This window comes from Psammomys obesus, unplaced genomic scaffold (assembly GCF_907164565.1).
Source record: "Psammomys obesus unplaced genomic scaffold, mPsaObe1.curated_primary_1811, whole genome shotgun sequence".
Lineage (NCBI taxonomy): Eukaryota > Metazoa > Chordata > Mammalia > Rodentia > Muridae > Psammomys > Psammomys obesus.
Genome location: NW_026592510.1, coordinates 23,771,549 through 23,786,338, shown reverse-complemented (window position 1 = coordinate 23,786,338; position 14,790 = coordinate 23,771,549). Strand labels below are relative to the sequence as shown.

The 14,790-nt window shown below is 43.0% G+C and overlaps 1 protein-coding gene across 1 annotated transcript in view; it reads left to right on the top strand.

The window, feature by feature from the left end:
- Osbp (oxysterol binding protein) overlaps positions 1 to 14,790 on the top strand; it is a 26,928-nt gene that overhangs the window by 771 nt on the left and 11,367 nt on the right. The window contains exons 2-8 of the mRNA XM_055614195.1: positions 1 to 192; positions 4,644 to 4,852; positions 8,065 to 8,315; positions 12,980 to 13,178; positions 13,419 to 13,521; positions 13,807 to 13,861; positions 14,047 to 14,178. The exon at positions 1 to 192 is cut by the window's left edge and continues 27 nt beyond it. Coding sequence (XP_055470170.1) covers positions 1 to 192; positions 4,644 to 4,852; positions 8,065 to 8,315; positions 12,980 to 13,178; positions 13,419 to 13,521; positions 13,807 to 13,861; positions 14,047 to 14,178 — 1,141 coding nt within the window. The remainder of the gene's footprint in view (positions 193 to 4,643; positions 4,853 to 8,064; positions 8,316 to 12,979; positions 13,179 to 13,418; positions 13,522 to 13,806; positions 13,862 to 14,046; positions 14,179 to 14,790) is intronic.

Genomic DNA, 14,790 nt, shown 5'->3' with positions numbered 1-14,790 from the left:
CCCGGGCCCCGGGGCCGGGGGAGTGGCGGCAGGCGGCCCGGGCTCTGCACCGCCAGCCGCGGGCTCGGGCGGTTCGGGCGCCGGGAGCTCGGGCTCGGCTAGAGAGGGCTGGCTCTTCAAATGGACCAATTACATCAAAGGCTACCAGCGGCGATGGTTCGTGCTGAGCAACGGGCTCCTGAGCTACTACAGGTAACTGCTTCCGGGGCGCCGCGCTCACCTGGCCTCCCCTAGTGCAGCCCACGGACCCGCGCTGTCACTCTCAGCTGGGCGGCTTCGCAGCCAAGGTCGCTCTGGGTCGCTGCCTGTCACCTGCACAGGTTGACAGCTTGCAAAAGTCAGAACCTCCAGATTTGACACGCCGCTCCTGTCCCCGCCGTCACCCGGCCCTGGTGCCTCCCCTGCCTCCATCTCTGGGTCTTTCCTGTCAGCAATTGTTTGGAGAGCATCTGCTCTGCCATTGTATTTCCACTACCACGTGGGTGCAATCGCTAATTCTGCAAGTAAGGCACTGTTGTGAGGCTGGAGGGGCACAGGCAGAGCCCGGGCACTGTCCCTCAGGAACTCACAGTGGAAGTTCTAACTCGTAACTTTTTGTGCTCCAGTTTTTAAAATTCAAGCTTTCTGATGTATCTGCCCTTTCTTGCTTACTCCACACATTCAGACATCAAAATACCGTTCACAGGGAGACTACAGGATTGTGTCCACCGTATGTCTTAACCTCTCTAAGCGAGCACTTACTTTCTTGGTCTGGCCAGCCCAGCATGGAGATGTGGACTTTATCACAGCTTCTACTTTTGCGTGCGCCACCTCCTCGCACAGGAATGGTTGTGTTATCCAGCAGTTCCTTGCTCTTTTTAGTTTTACTTAAGATTAAGTTTTATTAAAGGAAGAATGCATGTCTTTGAAATGGTTATTAACGTTTTACAGTGCTTATTTTGGTATGGTTAGTGTATACTTATGACTCATAACACGGTCACAGCATGTCACACTTTGGGGTTTATATTACTAGACAGAGGTGTTGAGAGGTGATTTGAGGATGGGTCATAAGCATTCCCAATGGCTGTGCATTGTGGCTTACGTGCAGCTTCTCATTCAGTTCTCCTGGATCTCTCATCTTCCTGGGAGTTAGGACATGTTCCTGACGAGGAAGCAGACTTAGCATGGGCGGCTCTCCCCGGGTCTTGGAGAAATCAGGATTTGAATCTACCTTTCATACCAACAAAACCTAAAACCTAGGTTAGTGTCACAGGAACCAATTAAATTCAGAGATAATGGCCTCAAACACAGTTTATAGAGTATGGTTTACAGTGTGTTTCATGGAAAAAGAACTGAAGTATATTTTAAGAGGAATTTTTTTTAGAGTAATGCCATTTCTGATTGAAACCTCTTCCCAAAGGCCATCCAGTTTGGGAACTCAAGACACTGGTATAGAAGAGTGGCTCAGCCTGTGTTTTTTTGTTTTGTTTTTTGTTTTTTTGTTTTTTCAATTTTACCAGTAGTCACTCTGCTAACAAAAGGGTCAGGTGAACAGATAACCTCTCATGAACAGCATTGGCTTGTCTGTTAGAGAATTTTAAGGAAAGCTTGAAGACGAGTTGGAGGTTGTTGGTGGGAACATTCTTATCTCTCCTCAACCATAGAAGATGCCTTAGGTAGCTTTTCCTTGATGCTTAAGCAACATTTAGTTGTGAATCGGTGTAGCATTTGCATTATTGTATTCTGAATTAATTTTCATGTAACCCTTTCTCCTGCTCATCTAGAACTCAGCTTAGGATTATAATATAAGTTTTAGTTTGACCCAGAGGTTGTCCTCCCCTCCCCCATCTATTCTTGCTCATGTCTTGTTTTAATTGACTATTATTCTAATGCTCAGTTGATTTATATCCTTACTTGGTTCATAAATCTCTGATAACACTGATTCTGCATTTTCAAAACTTGTACATTAAGGGCTAAGTGTGGTGATAACAACCCTGTAATCCCAGCAAAAGGCAAGCAAAGGTAAGGAGTCTACACAGCAAGTTACAGGATAGCCAGAGCTATGTAGTGAAACCCTGTCTCAAAAAAAAAAAAAAAAAAGAAGACGTGCATTAACCAAGGGCTTTCATATTGTGTGGTCTTGGACTGGAGAAGAACACTTACTGCACATACATAAATGAAGGCAAAAGATCTAAAAAAAGAAATTAAAATTTCTCTGATCTTTTTAATACAGCCAAGTTCTTACATTGTCTACTTTGTAGGCTACTTGATTGTTTAGAATAAATCTTGATTGGTGTTGCCCTTGGACATTAATAACTTACCTGTTGCATCTCTTCATATTTGTTGCTACTTTTACTTTCTTTCTCACAATAGCTGACTCCACATAAAACTCCTTCCAAAAAATACCAAAATATGCCATTAAGTCTGTTCTTGCCAAATAGGATGGTCCCAGTCACAAACCAACCAATCAACAGGGTCCAGTTTATCAATCTAGACCACACCCCTTTGAGTGAAGTACCTCCTTCCAACTGCAGTGGCAGTTTATTCTTCCTAGTAGGGTGCCTGTGATCCCCATCTCCTTTCTAGAATTACTCAGCTATGTTAGCATTCCTCCTCTGTTGTCACATGGCCAAAACCTAAAGTCTCTTAGGTATGCCATTTTCAAAATACCTTTTTCCTTCATAGATTCCATCCTCTGGTGACAGAGAACAGACATGAGCAAGCCTTCCTTTTACCTTTCTTGTCCTTCTTTACATAGATGTCCTATAATTTACTTTCTTATACAGAATCCCAGCTCTCTCAGAAACACTCACGGCAGGCTATATTGAGTTTTCCTTCTAGCTTCTAGAGATTAAACTACTATTTCTTCTGGCCTTTTCAGGCAAGAACTTTCTAGCCAGAAAATAACCATGTAATGGTGTAATGACTGAAGAACTTCGACTCCGAATCTTTGCTGCCTCTGTTCTAAATGTTTATAGCCATAGATGTGTTTGCCTGAGCCTGAGAGCTCTGTGGTCAAGCCTGCCTCCTCCCAGTGTCCCTTAGTGTCTGTTAAACAGCTATAGACTGTATATTATTTGAGAAACTTCTTTGGAGATGGTGAAGATGGTGGAGGCAGAACAGATCCTAGGAGGTAGTTAGTGGAAAGTGCCAATAAGGAGGCCTGTGATCAAAGGCCCAAGTAGTAAGGATAAGCTGGCCTTCAGCTGTGGCTCTCTAATTCAGTCTGCATTATTCGTAATGTAACTGAAGCTTGGGGGTGGGAGGTAAGAATAGAAAAAGCAGGGGTTCACGTTACAGTACGGCAGGTGCAGGGCATGGAAAATGGCCCGTCCTTTGAGACCCTCACCCCACCCTGGATCCCTTATTGCTCGTTAGTACCTTTGAAAAAGAAAAAAAGTTACACATGACGAAGTGAGCAACAACGAATTTGTCCTCTTAAGGGCAGTAAACAGACTTTCTTAAACATACTAAACCTTAGTGTCTGGGGAAGGGTGTGTGCCATTTCTGGCATGTAGGAATTCTGGATGTGCCAGGTGTGTTTGGCTGCTTGGCCCTACTGCTTTGTACTGTGGCAAAGGACTTTGACCTCTTTGTGTTCAGAGTTGGACAGGGAAAACTGCTGTTTCAACTAGGTCGTCTCTGGGCATAGCCAGCGGTAGTGAAGAAATGAGCTTTTCTCTGTATGCTCAGTAGTGCTGGGAGTTAGATGTTTAATGTGAATCTTGATATTTTATGTCAAGTGCTTCATACCTTGTCACCAAGTAGTGTTGTAAAGTTTAGAAGTCAGTCTATTAATAGAACTGTCAGGAGAGATTGGGGAAATTTTTACGCCCAGTCCTCTTGAGTGCAGACCTGCTGAGTCTTTCCTGGCTATTAATAGGATGGCTTAGGAGTCCCCACCAATAAAAGTCTGGAACTTAGGAAACTAAATTTTCCAGAAAGATTAAAATGCCTAGTGATTCTTTCTTGGTTAGTCTTTATTATCTCAGACAGGTAGGTATTCTTATTTGCTATCATTTGAACCATAACCAATATTTAATAGTTGAATCACTTAAGGTTTGCCTTTTATAAACTTCTGCAATATAATCCTAAGTGTGGCATGACAGTTCTCATTTGGGCTGATTTACAGTGAGTGGGTGGCTCAGTGTATAAAAATGGAGCTATTCTTAGAGAATGAAAGTGTCAAATTTTTTTTTTGTTGCACAAGGTTATAAAGTGTTTTATAACTTGCTAAGTAAAGAGTAGTTTCTGATTGCATGTGGACATGACGAGCTTTGTGAGGGGAGGGGCTGTTCTGCACTTGGATTGTGGTAGTGGTTGCACAATTTTATCCACTTGTCAAAACTCATTCAGTTGTACTTAATTAACTGCTGAATTAATATTTCATGCAATTCTAACTCAGTAAAGACTTTATTTTTAAAAGCTACTTTTAAGAGGAACAGTGGGGCAATAAAATCTAACTCATACAATGCTTACAGGCTCTGAAAGCAATGTCCCACTGCTTAAATTTCCAAGGAAATTATTTGAAGGAAATATAACAAGTTTGTTGGTTCCTAAGACTACTTAATTTTCAGAGCACTCAGAGTTATGAAAAGAAAGTAAAAGCAGAGCAGGCAGATGTCTCCTACCCTTCCCTTTAGCCTTTTCTTCTTGTATGGCAGGTCCAAGGCAGAAATGAGACATACCTGCCGTGGTACCATCAACCTTGCCACAGCCAACATCACTGTGGAGGACTCTTGCAACTTCATCATTTCCAATGGCGGTGCTCAGACTTACCACTTGAAGGCCAGCTCAGAAGTAGAGCGGCAGCGCTGGGTGACAGCCTTGGAACTGGCCAAGGCCAAGGCTGTGAAGATGTTGGCTGAGTCAGGTATGGAGCAAAGGAACACTGGCCTGGGAAACAGAGCTTTTTACGACTCTGACTGCAGTGTATCTTTTATGTACCTTGACTTAGATATCCCAAGCTTCTCATTGTATGTTATTTCTCATGAGTAGTGGTTCTAAACTGAATTCAGTCCTCCATACACACACACACACACACACACACGACATTTGGGAATGTCTGGAGATATTTTTAGTTAAAATAATGAAATCTGGGGTGTTACTAGCACATAGAGACTAGAAGCCAAAGATACTGCTCAGAGTAGCACCCCTACCCTTCAACAAAGAATCAGCTAGCCGAGGTTGAAAAACCTTGGTCCTAAAGACAGGACATACCTCTATGCCTAAAATTTTTTTTTTTAAATTTCTTTTGATTCAGGGTCTTACTAGTAGCCTTGGATGACCTTAAACCTCATCCTCCTGCCTCTGCCTCTTGAGTGCTAGGACTAAAGACATTCTCCACTATGCCTGGTACCTGGCCTGTGCTTTTGTTTTTTTTGTTTTTAAACAAACAAAATGTTGTTTGTTTAAATTTTTATTACCTATTTTTATTTTCCATGCATTGGTGTTTTGCCTGCATGTGTATCTGTGTGAGGGTGTCAGAATACATGGAACAGACAGTTCCAGTGAGTACTCATGTACAGTGAGTAGTCATGTGGGTGCTGGGAATTGAACCTGGGTCCTCTGGAAGAGCAACCAGTGTTCTTAACCACTGTGCAATCTCTCCAGTCCCGGTATGCTTTTGGTTTTAAAGTCAGTTGACATTCTTAAATATTTGAGACATAATTACTTTAGTACTAGCTCAATATTAGGAATCTTATAATTCATAATTTGAACCTATGCATATTTTTCTTCTCTTGATTTTTTTCCCCCCCTGACAATCTTATGGCCGAGGCTGGCCTCAAACTCACTCTGTCTATAGTTTACGATGACCTTGAACTCCTGATCCTTTTGCCTCCACCTCTCAAGTGCTAGAATTTTAAGCCCAGCTTCTGATAGCTTCTTATTTGTTAAAGTTGTAACAGTCTTGAGAGATGACCCAAAAACAGTCTTATCAGGGCTGGAGAGATGGCTCAGTGGTTAGGAGTGCATCTTGTTCTTGGGGAGTGTGGGATTTCAGTTCTCAGGACTCATGTCAGGAAGCTCTGTGAGTCCAGCTCCATGAGGATCAGCTGCCTCTGGCTGATAAGGGCATACATACAAACACAGTTTAAAACAGTAAAAATAAATTTTTTTTCTAATTAGCTTTTTTTAAAAAAATTTTGTTTTATTTTATGTCAGTTGGTCTTTTGCCTGCATATGTATCTGGGTGTCAGATCTTGGAGTTACAGACAGTTGTGAGCCGCCATGTGGGTTCTGGAAATTGAACCTGGGTCCTCTGGAAGAACAGTCAGTGCTCTCCACTGATGAGCAACCCCTCTAATTAGCTTTCCCCTCCTAAAGAAAATGATAGGATTTGCCCTCAGGATATTGTGATAATCATACTGAGCTTGCTCACTGTCAGAGAACTGAGATGGTCAGCTCTACTGTTGTTTACCAGTTGTTTAGCTTATCTTCCATCATTTTCCATGTTGTGCTTACTAGCTATTAAACCGTGATAGGAAACTTCATTGCTTTATCAGTTTTGTTGTGCTAGGTTATGTTTTGACCTTGGCCCCTTCCTCTGTCCAGCAGAGAGGACAGGTCTTTTCTTGTTCCTCTTGTTTAATTTGAGGGCTGATGTTGGATGCACAAAGGAGAGACACTGCTGGGAAAACAGCTTGCAATGACAAAGCTGATGGTGAGAGGTACAGCACAGACTCCTACTTAATTTATGATTTGAGAGCTATCTTGTTTTCCTTTTGGAGTGGTTTTAGGGTCAAATAAGTTTATCATAAGTTTAGCTCTCCCTTGCAGAAGAAAAATTAATAGGGCTTTGAGAGAAGAAAAGCTACTCTGCAGTTTACAACCCATTTTGCAGAGGGCCTGCATGCCACCCTGAAGATAATGGTGGATTTGGTGGGTAAAGGTTGTTGTAGCTCTCTTGCATATAAAAATGCTGAAGGACATTCCGAAAGTGAGATGAGCATTCTGTGAGAAACAGTTTTGCAGATCTTCTCACCTCATCCAGTTAAATTGGTAAAGTTACCCATCTCTACCATTCTCAACCCATTTTGCAGAGGGCTTGCAAGCCACCCTGAAGATAATGGTGGATTTGCAATAATAATTAGTTTGGATTTTATTGGAATCTTCAAGCTAATGTTTAAAGGCCTGTTGCAGTTCAGTTGCTAAGAGTGCTTGCCTATTATGCAGGAAGCCTTTGATTCCCCAGAACTGCATAAACTAGGGGTGGTATTCATACCTGTCAGGAAGTGGAAGTAAGAAAGACTTCAAGGTCATCTTGGGCTATGCAGTGAAGTCAAACCTCATCTGAGCTACATGAGAAGCTGCCTCAAAAAAGACTTGGAAGTTTTAGTTATATGTTTCTGTTTCTAAGAACCATCCAGTTTGCCATAATATCCTCTCCATCAGTGGATCTTAAACTTCAGCGTGCGTTAGGACTACTTTGGCCACAATTAGAAACACAGATTTTGGTCCAATGAGAAGATGGCTTAGCTGGTGAAGGCATTTGCTTCCAAGCGTGAAAGCCTGACTTCCATTTCTGACATCCACATAGTGGAAGGAGAGACCTGATCACAAAGGTTGTTCTCTGGCATGCACATGCGCACCCTAGCTCACGTACCCTAACCCTGCCCCACATACCTAATTATAAATACATGTCATTTAAAAAGAGAAATGCAGGTTCCCAGCCTTGCCTCAGCATCTGAATCTCAATGTCTAGGAGTGGGACCTGAGACTATGTATCTTTAAGATGTACCTCAAATCTGTATACTATATGCTGTGGGTCACCCTCTAGAGCAGTGATTCTCAACCTTCCTAATGCTGTGACCCTTTAATACAGTTCTTCATGTTGTGGTGACCCCCAACCATAAAATTCCTTTCGTTGCTACCTATAATTTTGCTCCTGTTATGAATCATAATATAAATATCCAATATGTGACAAACTGCTGCAGTAGAGGAATCCACTGGAATGGCCAGCTCTCAGTTGCTTAGTTGCTTGAATGCACATGTCAAAGCATGGTTCTGTTGGAGCAGAGTGGATAGGTCTCCAACTTTCAGTCCTGATCCTGGAGGCAGAATTTAACTTTGGCATCTCTACAGATGAATCAGGAGATGAGGAGTCTGTCTCACAAACTGACAAGACTGAGCTCCAGAATACCCTCCGAACACTCTCCAGCAAAGTGGAGGACCTGAGCACGTGCAATGACTTGATAGCTAAGCATGGCACCGCCCTACAGCGTTCCCTCAGTGAGCTGGAGTCCCTGAAGCTGCCTGCTGAGAGCAACGAGAAAATCAAACAGGTCAATGAGCGAGCCACGCTCTTTAGGATAACATCCAATGCCATGATCAATGTGAGTAAAGATGGTGCCCGTCTGGCACTTCGACACCTCCTCTCTGAAACGCAGGGCTTTCCCAAGCCCTTGGACTAACTGGGAAAGCACTCAGTATACCTGGTCTGCCTTCCATGAGCAGGTGCTTTACGTTACACTTTCTATTGCATGAAACAGGACTGGCTGCCCAGGTGGAAGGTGCTCTGCTTAAGAGATCAGAGGACATTGCATCAGCCAGGAGGTAGTAAGAAGTCCAATGGTGCAGCCTTCTTTGTCTGAGTTGTAGGGCATCTGAGGTGCTATTATTTGGGTGCCTGGACTTCCTTCGTTTGTGGTTTTGCTTCTTTGCTCTTTTTTTTTCTAACCTAATCTGTCAGAGCTGAAAGATCCTCTTGAATCCTTTGCACTGTTGTATTCTTTCTCTTCCTTCCTCCTTGGAGGTAGACCCTACATGGCTAAGGCATCCTGCATGCAGGGCCTGGCTCAAGCACTGCCAAGAACTTGCAATACTAGTTAGTTCAGTGTTACTTAGCCTTTGATTCTATAATACTCCATGTGGGCACTAGGAGAGTGGGTAAATACAAAGCATCGCCAGCCCTATAATATATTGCTGCCTATGAAAGGAACACCGGGTTTTACAATGCTGTTTTCCTTCTAGCGGGTTCTCGCCCGACAGGTTGTTTTTGCTCCTTTGCACGTAAAAACACTGAAGGATATTCTGTAAGTGAGATGAGTATTCTGTGAGAAACGGTTTTGCAGAGCTTCTACCCCCTTCTAATTAAATGGGTAAAGTTACCTCCCGAGATCCAGATTTTCCTTGTTTAGGGAGTGATCATGAGAAGACCTACTTTAGTCCTGTGATGCTTGAATATCAAAGACCTTCTCCTGTGATGAAAATTTTCTCATTTTGTTTCTTTGTTATTTGGTGGCAGTTGTGTTAACTTTTGTTTTAATATTTTAACCTTTATTTTAAGTGTTGAACACCTTCAAGGCTCTGATTTACCTCAGCCGGAAAGAAGACAAATTAGTTTTTCGTCTTAGGGATTTCAGGAAGGTGAGCCCCTCCTGTTGTTACTCACTGACACCAGCAGGTCAGTGCTGATTCGGGGATTCAGTGACCAGGAAACCTGGTAATTCTACAAACCAATGAATCACCCATGTTAAATATGTAGACTTTACATTTGTGTTTTATATATATGGGTATTTTGACTACATGTATTTTGTGTACCTCTTGTGTGCCTGTGGAGGCCATAAACAGGCATCAGATTGCTGGGACTGGAGTTACTGATGGCCATGAACTACCTTGTAGATTCTGGGAAAGGAACCCAGTTCCGCTTATTGTTATCAGCGTCGGGTGAACACTCAACTCTCTGACAGTCTTCTTTTTGTTTTTTCAAGGCAGGGTTTCTCTGTATAGCCTTGGCTGTCCTGGACTCTCTTTGTAGATCCAGCTGGCCTTAAACTCACAGAGATCTGCCTGCCTCTGCCTCCCTGAGTACTGAGATTACAGGTATGCACTATCTTGCCCAGCTGACAGTCTTTTTTTTTTTCTTGTTCTAATATGATTTTTTTTTAAAAAAAACATTTTTTAAGATTTATTTATTGATTATGTATAGTGTTCTGCCTGTATGTATGCCGACATGCCAGAAGAGGGCACCAGATCTCATTATAGATAGTTATGAGGCACCATGTGGTTGCTGGGAATTGAACTCAGGACCTTTGGAAGAACAGCCAGAGCTCTTAACCTCTGAGCCATCTCTCCAGTCCTAATATGATTTTTTTTTTTTAACTAAATAAAACACTCATGCTTTATAAAACTAAAGCCTTCCTTAGCTTTTTCTCTTGGAAATTGCTCATCTTTTTTCTTTGGGAAATTATTCATTCCCCAGTTCTAGGTTATGTCAGAAGTGCTCTCTTAGAAGTCAAAGACAAGCTTTCAGGAGGGGACTGTAGCTCTCTGGTAGAGTGATAGGCCTAGAGTGCACCAGGCCCTGGGTTCAATCTCCAGTACAACACACACTGAGACATCTAACTTGATAGAAGTAACCTGTTCTCTTCCACTTTGCTTTCCTGTCCACTGTCATCATCTTGTTGTTGCCTGAAGTGCACTTTTTATCCTTCCGTTGTTACACTAGCAAGACTTTTAATGCAGTGTAAATAAGCCAGGTATGGTGACACATGTCAGTTAATCTCAGTACCCTGTAGGCATAGGCAAGAGGAACAAGAGTTCAAAGCCAGTCTGAGCAGCTACATGCATGACAGAATAGACATGGGCAGCATAGTGGGGGTGTTCAGTGTGCACTAGGAAGGTTAAAGACGCTAACGCTTCAACTAAATGCTGAGGAAGAATGAAGTCTTCCTAGAAAGAAGACAATATAGACTTGGGACTTACTTAGACGCCAACTGTGTCCTGCACCGTTTGCATAACCCAGTGAAACCCTACCCATTCTGTGACAGATTTCTTATCTGTAAATGCTTTGATACTAGGTAGATCTTTCATGCTGGTATTAAAAGACTTCAAGTAATATATTTGAAATGCTCAGCGAAGTGCCTGGCTGTACAACTGACTCCTAATAAATTTTTATTTTATTTTAATTTTTGAGACAGGGTTTTTCTGTGTAGCTCCAGCTGTCCTGGAAATTGCAGTGTAGACCAGGCTGGCCTCAAAATCACAGACTTCTACTTGCCTCTGCCTCCCTAGTGCTGAGATCAAAGATATTCACCACTGTGCCCAGTGGTTCTTGCTACTTTTAGTTATCATCAGTATTATTAAAAGAGAGTGGAAGAGAGGAATTGGTGGGATAGTCATGTGGCATGTGTGGACTCTTTCTCCTCAGAGTCTGGAAACTGCTGGTGACTGCTAAAGCAAGGAAGTAACCAGAAGTGAGGCTTGAATGGAGTGCAGATGCAGATGAGTCGGCTTGGTGATAGGAGAGGCTGAGGCCAGTCTCAGGAAAGCAAGCTGTATGATTCCTGCCTTACTGAATGTGGTGCGTTCGAAGTGCTCTGTGGAAGAGTGACAGCTCTGACGTAGTCTCTGTTGTTAGCCTTTGTCCATTTACTGACAATGAATGAAGCACAGAGTTCAGTAACTAACTAGATAGCAGGAAAGAGCTGTGATTTGAGGCCATCTAGCCCAATTCCAGATGTGTGCTCCGCTGCTTCCACCTTGGAGGAATGGAAAGAGATTACAGACTCCAGAATATTAAAGGAGAGTCACTAGGACTTGATATTTGGATGTGAAGAAGGAAGCAAAACTGAAAGAAAGACGCCCCATAGGCTTGGGCAGCTTGAAAGGCTCTGGAACTGCTTTGGGATGGAGACATTCAAAAGAAGAAACAAGAGGCAGCGAGAGAATGAGGTGACTCAAGCGTGAGACCCACTGATTTTGATGTTACTTAGAGCCATTGAATAGGCACTTGGATATTCTGGTCTGAAACTCAGAGAGTCCAATTTGGAATCACTGATTTAGTAGCCATTGGTGGACCTGTAGGCAATTGTTGAAACAATGGGAGCAGACATTCTAATAGAACCTTTTAGTTTCTCTGTAACGGGGAATACACTTTTAAGCTTATATTGGTTCCTTCCTTCGTTTATTTATTAAGCAAACTTTATGAGGCTCCTGCTATGTGTTAGGAGCGGGAGACCTATATATGAATAAGCTGTAAAATGTGTTTTAAAGTTGCTCGTGATCCCTCTGGAGAGATAGAAACTCAGTCATGATACTGCTGTGCATGTGTTAGGTAGAAGTATGCTGAAACTGGTAAGGGGATAGAAGAAGCAACACAAACTCAGTCATGGTACTGCTATCGTGTGTTAGGTAGAAGTATGCTGCAGCTGGTAAGGAGATGGAAGAAGTAGCTGCCTAGGAGAATGGGTGTTGCAGAAGCACGAGTCCTAGGTCCTCTTCTTTCTTAGAGAAGGGGGGTAGGGAAGAGCAGTGCAGGCAGAGTGAGTAGCATAGGGCTGGGAGAAAGCTGTGTGCCTGGGAAAACAGCGTGGCCGTGGCGTAGGGTACAGAGATAACACCTGCCGGGAAAGGATTGGGGGTTTGGTGGCCATACTTGGGAGGGCCCTTTGTGTTGTAACTAGTAATTAGGATTTGATCCTAACCATGAGGAAGTCAGTAAAGGGACTGAGATAATCAGATTTGTGTGGGGGGGGGGGGTTGTTTTTCTTTATATTCCATCTTTGATTTATCAAGTAGTATTCTAATTTTTAAGATCAGCTTTTCCTAAATGACTAAAATAAAAGCAAAGCCGTTACCCCATTTCTAATCTGAGTGAGTGCAGATTCTGTTTTCAGTCCTCAGCTTTGGGTTATGTGAGTTTAGATGGTTTTTTGAGAGTGGTTGTCATGCATGCCCTTTCTCTTTCGGCCAGTAAATCTCTGAGTACAGTTCACATGCCCACCCTTTGTGCTGCTGCCACAAATGCCTTGTCTGGGTTTGCTGCTCGCTTGGTATTTGCTTGGTCCTCGTGACCAGGAAAATAGGAGAACTATGACAACGTGTTCACTCTTTCCCAAGTCTGACCTTGATTGCAGCACAGAGTTGGCTGTCCCTGATACTGTGGCATAGCAGGAAGTATTTAATTGTCATATGCCTCCTCACATTCCCAGAATAAGGTGACTTCATGGGCAGTCTGACTAGTTGAAGTGACATAACCGACACTCTCTCTGTACAGGCCTGCAGAGATTTCCTCATGTTAGCCCAGACTCATAGTAAAAAGTGGCAGAAGTCACTACAGTATGAAAGAGACCAGCGGATCCGGCTGGAAGAGACTCTTGAGCAGCTGGCGAAGCAGCACAATCACCTGGAGAGAGCCTTCCGGGGAGCCACAGTGCTGCCAGCAAACACTCCGGGCAGTGCTGGTGCTGCTAAAGGTGGGACACCTCGCTCTTCTGTAGCTCTTCCGATACGATCCATGCCATTTCTGCAACTGACAGAAGAAATTCTTAATTGGTGGCTCATGTGAGATGCATTTGGAGCTGTTGATTTCTTTTGGCTTTTCCACTGCTTTCTACCATTGTTGCTGTGTTTGTGGTCAATATTTAAAAGAACCCACTGTGCCAGGCATTGGTAAATATTACCACACAAAACAAATGAGGCTTTTCTCTCTGTAGATCAGTGCTGTTCTGGCAAAGGAGACATGAGCGATGAAGATGATGAGAATGAATTTTTTGATGCACCAGAGATTATCACCATGCCTGAAAACTTGGGCCATAAGTAAGTTGTCCTTGACTGCTGAAGAAAATGAACATATCTGTTTATTTGATGAGAAGCTTTCCCATAAGAATCTGAGCTGGTGATGGTTGCTAAGATGTGGGCTCTTTATGTTAACTAAATGGAAAACTATTAGCACTTACACATTGAATTTTCCAGAGATCCCAAACTCATATCCATCCTAAGTGTGTACAGTATATTTATTATTGTGCTTCATAAAGAATGGGTGAGGACCAAACTTCAGTTCTGGTCTTTGTTCTAATTCTCCTCTGTTTTTCATCCATGAAGACGTACTGGTAGCAATATCAGTGGAGCCAGCAGTGACATCAGCCTTGATGAGCAGGTAACTGTTGTTCAGAAGTTGTCAAAGTCGAGGGACTTTAGTTTGGATTCCCAAGGACTTGTCTGTGAAGTGCTAAGGGATATAGAAACTCCTGGTGTTTTATTAAGCATGGGGGAAGGGAAGGTTATAGATAGCAGGTTTTTTGTTCTTTGTGGCTGATTGAATGGCTTTGTTTTTGCTTCTAGTACAAGCATCAGCTGGAGGAGACCAAGAAGGAAAAGAGAACCAGAATACCATATAAGCCAAACTACAGCCTCAACTTGTGGAGCATCATGAAGAACTGCATTGGAAAAGAGCTCTCTAAGATCCCAATGCCGGTGAGGTCCTCAAATACCCAGACTGGGGTCCTCTCTACCTCTGTGGCACTCTTGTCACACTGTAGCATCTTCAAGCATGGACTTATTAGTCATAAACCATCCCTGTAAGTCAACTTGGTTACTTCTGGCTATGAATCTGGTATGTTCCCAGATCATCTAGAGTCATCTGCTTATGTTTGGTAACATTTATGACCAATTCCTGTGGCAGGCAGGCAGGCAGGCAGGCATGATGCACAGATAACACAGTATGAATTCTTTTCTTATGAAGCGTATAGTGGGACTGAGGAGATGGCTCAGTCAGTAACGGTACTGCTGTGTAAGCACAAGAACCCACATAAAAAAAACAGGCATCCATGGTGGCATCAATGTCTGCTTTGGTATACACACACATGCACTCACCACACAGATACACAGCTATCCTCTCTCAAATTAAAAAAGAATATGGTAGCTGGGTATGGTAATCATGCCTGTTAACACCAGCACTGGGAGGAATGACAGAGTTTGAGACTTGCCTAGTCTACATAGTTCTATGCCAACCTGTGTCAGAGAGTGAGACCTTGTCTCAACACACACACACACACACACACACACACACACACACACACACACACA